Here is a 9,196-nt window from a genome sequence, read left to right as displayed (position 1 = left end):
GCTATTTAGATGGTCTGTAGAAGAGAAGATAAGGGGCATGTTGATAACTGACTTCGGGAGACAGTGTAGTATAGTATAAAAGAGATAAGTCTGTGCTCAAATCTCTGCTCTAGTACTTCTGGGCTGTGTGACCTTGGACAAGTTTCTCAACATCTTAGCTTCAGAGCCCTTAGATGAGAAATCATCTTTTCCATTTAGTGGGGTTATTGTGATGGTCCTGGAGCAGAGTAGGTGGTCAATTCATGCTTCTCTTCTCTTTCTCCATGTGAAGAAGGGCAATCATAGCATTTAGAAAGGTGACATTTGATATACATCCAATGGAAAAACTGAACCAATGGGAGAATTCCCCAAAGGGAGGTATTGGCTGATGAAAAGTAGGAACTTCATAATAATCAAAAGCTAGAAAACAAAGACATTAGCTTGGCTACCTTTAGGTTGGCCATGGAACTACCATAGATTCTATAGAAGATATCTCTGCTTTGGGCGGGAGATGAGATTAGATGACTCCCAGATGCCTTCCAGCTCTGCGATTCCATGATTCAAATTCTCAGCTAGTCTGTTTATTGTTCTCTTCCATAGGTAGTCAACTCATATATATTAAACTCCCATTCATATATATCGAATAGATACTATGTGTACTTTTAAAAAATTATTCTTTGACCATTCCCTATGTATGGGTTCTTTCTCTCTTATTTTATGGCCTCATTACAGCCTAGTTCAGGGATTTGTCCTTATTCGGAACTTAATAGATGTTGATAGACTAGTAAGAGAGGTCTATGATGGTCTGATGACCACACACACTTTGGACTCACACAGGCATGTGTTCAAATCTTGGCTCTACTTCTTGGCCATGTGACCTTGGGCAAGTTACTCTCTTGTAATAATAGCTTTATGAGAGCGAATGAATAGGATATTCTAATTCTTTAGAAAAACAGTTAAATGTATAATAAATAGATATTATTTTTGTAGTTGCTGTCAGAGTGAACTTAAACCTACTTAATACTTAAATAGACGTTTTCTGACTACACAGTAAGAGCCTTAGGCATGAATTGGTTCTTCCTGTACATACTTATTTAAAAATATTTTCTCCTAAACAGTGTTCTTGGTTATCATGCTCCAAAGCCTACTTAAGTCTATTATCCTAGTTTTTGCAATATTCATGATGGGGGGAAAGAGGAATCAACTGGAAATAAGCAAAAGTGAAGACACTGAAGTGGAGGCAATTTAACCTTGGCCAAAAAATCTATGACAAAGTCAGAGCTGGTCTGAGACAGCCTCATGGGGAACCCCTGGTGTGCAGTCAGCCTACACTGGAGACCCAGTGAGCCTCCAGCTGTGGCCACTTGAGAAATGGCCCTGCCTCTTGTTGTTGTGCTCTGCAAACAGGAAGTGTCCATCAGGCACGCCCTGAGCCCCCGACAGCATCCCCGACAGGGCCTGCACCTTGGTTAGTTCCTCGCCCATCATGGGCCGTGGCCTAGACTTGGAGATACTCGACCACGAAGGGAGGGAGAAAAAGAAGGAAGGGATGGAGTATGAAGTAAAGGTGCTTTGTAATTTTTTTTTTAATCGTGGTTAAAAATATATAGCAAAAAATTTACCATCTTAACCATTTTTTTTTTTTTTTTTTTTTTTTTTTTTACTGTCTGTCATTCTTTTAATGATGTTTCAGAACAAAGAAAATGTCACATGGTTACATGGGGTTTTTGTTTTAGTATAGGGCACAGGAAACATTAAAGAACAGAAAATATTTTTACAGCCCCAAAACAGATCACTTACAAATATTTGCCAAGTTCATTCTTATGGGATTCATGTAGTTTTGTACTTGATATAACAGTTTACAGAGATGAAAAATTAAAATAGAGCTTTTTTATTAGAAAGACAATAGTACATAATTTAGCCCTTGCTAAAGGTATTCAAGAAGAAAGTGGAGATATTTTTATTTCCAGGTACAAGTCACATACAAGTCTCTCTTTATTCTCTACTTCTCCATTCTCTTTGCATCACTCTAGTATGCCTATCTCCTGATAATGCTCCGTGCATTTTCCCTCCTCTGTATCTATCTGTGCCATGGCTTCTGGTGTCGTTTCTCCTGTCCCGCTCTTCACTGGGACTTCGCCGTGGCCGTTTTCTCATTTCTCTTGGCTTGTAACCACCATGACTTCTGCTTCGGCTTCTCCTACTCCTCTCGTCCCTGCTCTGGCTCCTGCTGCTCCTCTCATTTCTTCCAGATCCACTCTCCTCTGGACTCTGGTTATGGTTTCTGGGCTTTCTGTCAGAATCAGAATGTCTCCATTTGCTCTTCTCCCCAGAACTCTCTTGTTTTAAAAACCTAGGCTTTTCCTTGTTACTGTGACTGCTACAACGTTCTTCATCAAGTTTTCTCTTCTTAGACTTGTCCGTCTCTTCAGAACCACTGTTGTAATTCCCTGAAGGCTTGTTTTTCTTTCTTTTCTTCTTCTGTATTTTTTTTTCTTTGTTGTCACTCTCACTGCTGCTTTCTGAAGTGTCACCAGAGGAGGAAGACGAAGAGGAGGAGGATTTGTTTTTATGTTTTTTGTGTTTACTTCTGCTCTTCTGAAGCTTTTTCTTTTTTCTATCTTTTCTCCTTTTCTTTTTTTTCTTCTCAAGTCGATCCAATTTCCTGAGAAGTTTCTGTTTTTGTTTGGTTGTTAGTGACTTTAAAAATTCGACTTCTGGATCTTCTTCACCCTCACTTGCAACATATTCCTGTGATGGATCATTTGCAGTCAAGTTTCTCCCCAGTACGTTTCGTTTCAGTGCAAACCCACTGTTTCTCATCTCCGCTATTAGCTCTGAGGGGTGCATCGATGGTCCTGAGCCATCAGTGGGAACTGAACTTGCATTAATTCCAGAAAGACCAAACAAAGGACATTCTCGATCTGTATTGACATGACCCCATTTGTGACATTTAATGCACCTCACATTTCGAACCTGAATACCAAAGGGCTGATCTCTGATGTTCATGTCATCTTTGGCATATTTTTCTCGTGGGGCCCCTTTTTGCCATTCAAATTTGTATTCGGTCTCTCCTTCTGTTTCTTCTTTCTCTTTGTTTTCTTTTTTAGCCCCTGGTGGAGCCTCATACATGAAATTAAGGCCATTCTTTACACGTTCATCTCCCATAAGCAATCTATTATCATATGATTCTTGTTCTTTAAGATATTGTTGCATTAATTCTTCTTGTTTCTTCTTATCATATGATATTTTCTGTTCTGCCATCCATACTTTTTTGATGTTGGATTTGGAGGCAGGATGAAAGTCCTTCTTGCACATGAAATTGGCGAAGGATTTTCCCATTTTGGAGCCTGAGCTGGGGAAGGCAGCCGCTAGATCTGAGAGCAACGTAAACTTAACCATTTTTAAGAGTGCAGTTTGGGGGACTTCCCTGGTGGTCCAGTGGTTAAGAATCCCCCTTCCAGTTCAGGGGACACGGGTTCGATCCCTGGCGGGGAGCTAATGTCCCACATGCCACGGGGCAACTAAGCCCACGGGCCGCAACTACTGAGCCTGCGCACTCTGGAGCCCGCATGCCGCAATGAAGAACCCGCGCACCACTACGAAAGATCCCGCATGCTGCAACTAAGACCGGATGCAGTCAAGTAAATTCTTTAAAAAAAATTTTAAAAGAGTACGGTTTTGTAATGTTAAGTATATTCACAGTTTCGTGCAACAGATATTTTTCATCCTGAGAAACTAAAACTCTCATTGAACAAGTCCCCATTTCCCCCTCCCTCTAGCTCCTGGCAACCACCGTTCTACTTTCTGTTTCTATGAATTTTACAACTTTAGATGCCTCATGTAAATGGAACCATATGTGACTGGCTTAATTCAACTAGCATAATGTGCTCAGTATTCCTCCATGTTGCAGCATGGGACAGGATTTCCTTCTTCTTTTTTTTTTTTTTTGGCTGTGCCATATGCCATGCAGGATCTTAGTTCCCCGACCAGGGATCGAACCTGTGCCCTTGGCAGTGAAAGCACAGAGTCCTAACCACTGGACCTCCTGGGAATTCTCAGGATTCCCCTTCTTTTTAAGGATGAATAATATTCCAGTGTGTGCGTGTGTGTGTGTGCGTGTGTGACAGTCACATTTTGTTAATCTATTCATCTATTGATGGACACTTGGGTTGCTTCCACTTCTGGGCCACTGTGAATAATGTTGCTATGAACATGGGTATACAAATACAGAAATGCTTTTTTTTTTTTTAATTTATTTATTTATGGCTGTGTTGGGTCTTCGTTTCTGTGCAAGGGCTTTCTCTAGTTGTGACAAGCGGGGGCCACTCTTCATCGTGGTGCGCAGGCCTCTCACTATCGCGGCCTCTCTTGTTGTGGAGCACAGGCTCCAGATGCGCAGGCTCAGTAATTGAGGCTCACGGGCCCAGTTGTTCTGCAGCATGTGGGATCTTCCCAGACCAGGGCTCGAACCCGTGTCCCCTGCATTGGCAGGCAGATTCTCAAACACTGCGCCACCAGGGAAGCCCCAGAAATGCTTTTAAAGGGATACAGAAGTTAAGAGTTTGGACAAGTTTGCTGGGGAGATTTGGGGAAATAAATGTGTGGAACAAAGAAGCAAGTCATACCTAACAATGACAGAAAAAGTCATTAGTCATGGATTGTTGAGGTGTTAGGAACAGAAGCCACTCAAACTAGCTCAAAAAAAGAGGAACTTATTATGAGAACACAGGGGTGTCTCATGGTACCCGAGATGGGGCCTCAGGAAATACTGGATGCAGAAACTGGAGTTAATCAAAGTTCTTCTCTTTATCTCTACAGAACCCACATTTATTCTGTCAACAGCAAGCACCACTGTTCTAGGCCTTAATGATACAACTGTACATAAAATAGGCTTTACACTGGGGAAGATGAGTAATAAACAAATAAACAAGAAATTCCAAAGTTTATAAATTGTATGAAGGAAAAAGCAAATGCCGTAAGAAAGAATATAATGGAGGGGGCGGTGAGGGGGTGCCCAACTTTGCCATCGTTGATCATTGATTGCTTCTCTGAGGAGATGACACTGAAGGCACAACTTGAAGGATAAGGAAGTATCAGCCACATAAAATTCCAGGCAGAGGGAAGGGTGTGCTAAGGAAATGAGAGAAGGCCATGAGCCTGGAGGAGGGTGATCAAGGTGGAAATAACAGCTGGAAAAGAGACGTGTGTAATGGTGGGCATGACCACATGGAAACTTGTTGACCATGGAATGGAGTTTGGATTTCTTTTCTAACACAATGGGAATCCGTTGAGGAGTTTTAGGCTGGGGAGTGGGAGTGACATCAGCTGATTTATATTTCTAGAAGATCCTTCTGGAGGTCAGGTGGAGAGTGGATTGGAGAGGAAGAAGGAGGGCGGGGGGGTGGTGGTGAGACCGAGTGGGATTCCTGCAGATGATGGTTTAGACCAACGTGGAGACAGGAGAGGTGGAGAGAAGGCAGGGTCAAGACATACTTGGGGCACATGAATGTTCATAGCAGCACTCTTCATAATAGCCAAAAGGTGGAAATGGCCCAAAAGCCTAGCAACTGATGGATGGATAAACAAATACGGTATATCCATATAGTAGAATATTATTCAGCCATAAAAAGGATTGAAGTCCTGATATGATGTGGATAAACGTTAAAAACATTATGCTGAATATAAGAAGCCAGTCACAAAAGGCCACATATTATATGATTCCATTCATATGAAAGTCCAGAATAGGAAGATTTATAGAGACAGAAAGTGGATCAGTGGTTGCCTAGGGCTAGGGGGAGGGGATGATGGGAAGAGAGGAGACAACTGTGGGGATTCTTTTTGGGATGATGAAAATATGCTAAAACTGACTGTGATGATGGTTGCACATATCTGGGAATATACTAAAAGCCATTGGATTGTACACTTTAAATGAGTGAATTATATGGTATGTGAATTATATCGCAATAAAGCTGTTTGAAAAAAAAGACCCATATTGGGAGGCAAGCCGACAGGACCTGACTCTGGTTTGGAAAAGGAGGAGAAGCCTCTCTATTTGCTCTGTGCCTTTGTTTCATTTCCCTTCCTCTCCATGCACAAGGGAAAAAGGGGCTGTTCTAGGGCTTACACTCCGTTCCATCCAGCCCAGCTCCCGGACAATAGAAATCTCTGTAACCCCATTTCAGATCCCCTGGATGGAGACTCATTTGTCCAGCGTGGGCCAGTGGCAGGGAAGCAGAGCTGCCTAGTCCATAGAGCCAGGCCCACCCCTTAGCGGGGCTGCGTGGGATGAGCAGCTCCCATCCTCAGAGGTCATAGGAGAATATTTTCAGATTTCTCAGACAGAACCAGCATATAATGCACACCTTCGATGTGCCACATCCGGTGTCAACTGCTTTCACATCCCTAATGCCACTTAATCTCTTATCTACACTGTGTGAAAGTTTGTGCTGACTAAAAGAAAGCATTTTCCATCGGGCTCAACTCGTGGTATATGCACAATGTCGAATCAAGGCCACCACTGGTAGAATCATCTACCCAAGGGTAGGAAGAGGCATCCTTGAAATGGGATTGCTGGCCACAGAGGGTGGTTTCCAGAGGGCGGTGTCTTCAGGTCACCAAAACACAGGGCTCAGAGCCCCTCCTGGTGAGTGAGCTGCGCTGGCCAACAGAGAGATATTTCTGAAAAACGCTTTAGAACCCATCTGATGGGAAGAGAATCTGTTACAAAAACTATTTGGCTCTTAAATAGTAATCTGTGAATTGCCTGTTTAAAAATCCTTCCTGGTCTTTATGAAAGCTGATGGTACGCTTTAGAAAGAACGATGGCTAATGCCTGAGGCTGAAGGTGGGGAGCGAGACACAGGGAAAATCCATATTCTTCAACTTCATCAGTGTGGAGTAGGCAGAATCAAAATCCAAACCATATTTTCCAAAAAGATTTTTCCTCTTAATTCTGAAATCCATGTGTATTATATGAGAAATCTAATCCGTATGTTTCTTACTCATTTACACATAACTCATCAAAAGTGTTTCCTCTGAAGAATTATTTGATGTCCAAGAACACTTCAGAGATATTTTTCTTTTCAAGAAGGCTTTGTTCATAGAAATAAAGAAGTTGCTGAATTTGTATAGGCGAAGAATCAATGAACTCGAACCCCAGAAATGTTCAACTTTGTTTCAAGCAGGTTCTATATTCAGGAGAAACAACTTTAGGAATGAACTCTTTCTCTTTTAAATTTTTTAAGGCGGGGGGGTCTCCAAATGGATGCTTGGATTTTCATGCCAAAACGATTTCTTCTTCAGCTGTTGATAGGCACTATTAGATAGATGAAGTCCATCTTCTTAAGGCACTCTGAAGTGGTCTTCGACTTTTTAGTTAGAAGAGACTGCACCCAGGGAGATCAGCTCGGTGCTCTGTGACCACCTAGAGGGGTGGGATAGGGAGGGTGGGAGGGAGGGAGACGCAAGAGGGAAGAGATATGGGAACATATGTATATGTATAACTGATTCACTTTGTTATAAAGCAGAAACTAACACACCATTGTAAAGCAATTATACTCCAATAAAGATGTTAAAAAAAAAAAAAAAAAGAGACTGCACCTAATTTTGATCCTTCCCTCATAATATGTGGCAAAATCTGCCCAGAGGAGGATGTATCCTTCTGAGATCCCCAGCATGTGTGTTAGAAAGAACAAAGCTCTTGATGAATGAAGTGCCATGGCACCACCGGGGTTGACCACCACCTAAGCCATCCGTCAGGACTGCCTGATAACCTCTCTCATGCCCTGCATGCCGAAATTTCTTCCTTAGTTTGCCAAGATGTATCTTTATCCTTCATTCATATCACATTTATCGTGTATCTCTCAGCATAGCTGTGTCCTGGGACTGTGAGGTATGGGAGGAAGCAGAAGGTACTGCCCCTGCTCATGAGATGGGCATCATTTCACCGGGAGACAAAACAACACAAGTGAGAAGTTTATCGGGAGTGTGCTTGCTGGGTATTCCAAGAAAGGAAGGATGCTCATGGACGGACTGAGCAGGAAAAGCGTCCCAGAGCAGGTGGGCCCTTCAGTCCAGGAACAGCAGCCTGAGTATGGACGTGGCCATACCCAGACGAAGAAACAAGGTCCCCTGGGCTGGCGTCAGTTGGACACTCCTTCGAATTGACGAGCTAAAAATATTTGCTTGATGTGTATCTGGAAGAGAGACTGAGGACTCGCTGCAGAGGGTGTCCAGGACCAAGAGGGGCAGGGCTCATGGCCTCTATCGCCTCTGCAATTCCACTCCACCCAAATTCGCCCACCCCACCCAGCAAGCCCAAAGCCGTGCAGTTACCTGGTCACCTGCTCAGTGACCTTCAGTTGTAACTTCTCATGTCCCTTGGGAGTCTTACCACCCATCCAAAGTGCTCTTTCTGTGTTCTAGTAAATATAAATTTCTTCATCTCACTGCATTTCTAATGAGGTTTTAGCCCCCTGTGGTCTTTTCTGGGACAACTGCCTGGCTGGGATGATGTGAGAAATAGGCAAATACTTGGCTCGGTGCCTAGAGAAAAGGAACAGGCTAAAGAAGAGAAAATGGGGTCTAGGGACACCGCATTTGTTTATATTTCCTCCTATGTTCCAGGCCAGTGCTTGGTGTCTTACAGGCACAGACTCAGGTATTCTCTGTAACAGCACTGCAAGGCAGGTGTTGTGATCCCATTGAATAGATGAAGGAGCTACATAGAGGCTAACACACTTGCCCATAGGCAGCTAATAAGGAGTGGAGCTTGGATAGAGGTGCAGTACAGGGTTAGGGTGGATTGCGGGGGAGTGAAGCTTAGAGTCAGGGAGAGCAATGAGGAACCACGAGAAAGCTGGCTACAAGGGAGGGGCAGTGAGCTGGAAACGGGGCACATGAGAGAGAACCACAGGCAAAGAAAGAACAGGCTTTCGTGACTCTGCCACCTGCGAGGGTCAGGAGTAATGTTGGAGGGAGAGGAAAAGAAGTTTCTGGTCCTGAGAAAGCATTTGGTGACACTGAAACCTGGATGTCAAGTAGGGGCACGGGTTTGAAGGGAAAGATACTGAGTCTGTTGTGTCTGAGGTTCTGGAAGGACTGCAGTCTAGGCTCCTGGTCCTTGCTGGAGAGTGGCCGGGGCTGGGTCAGAGGACTAGCCTTGTGTTGAGGTAATGAAGGTCATAGATGGGACCTCCAGGCAAGGAAGCAGAGC

The 9,196-nt window shown here is 43.6% G+C and overlaps 1 protein-coding gene across 1 annotated transcript; it reads right to left on the bottom strand.

Moving 5' to 3' along the window:
• Nucleotides 1-1,649: 1,649 nt before the first annotated feature.
• On the bottom strand, nucleotides 1,650-3,368 carry LOC132351553 (corepressor interacting with RBPJ 1-like). Its single transcript, XM_059901404.1, has one exon. The coding sequence runs from the start codon at nucleotides 3,319-3,321 to the stop codon at nucleotides 1,975-1,977; it is 1,347 nt and encodes a 448-aa protein (XP_059757387.1). The 5' UTR covers nucleotides 3,322-3,368; the 3' UTR covers nucleotides 1,650-1,974.
• Nucleotides 3,369-9,196: the final 5,828 nt, after the last annotated feature.

This window comes from Balaenoptera ricei, chromosome 17 (genome assembly GCF_028023285.1).
Source record: "Balaenoptera ricei isolate mBalRic1 chromosome 17, mBalRic1.hap2, whole genome shotgun sequence".
NCBI classification, from domain to species: domain Eukaryota; kingdom Metazoa; phylum Chordata; class Mammalia; order Artiodactyla; family Balaenopteridae; genus Balaenoptera; species Balaenoptera ricei.
Note: the sequence above shows the minus strand (reverse complement) of the source record. Positions and strands in the feature narration are given on the sequence as shown.

Bases quoted from the DNA above. Each gene is read 5' to 3' on its own strand.
- LOC132351553 (XM_059901404.1), bottom strand. From the start codon at position 3,321: ATGGGAAAATCCTTCGCCAATTTCATGTGCAAGAAGGACTTTCATCCT.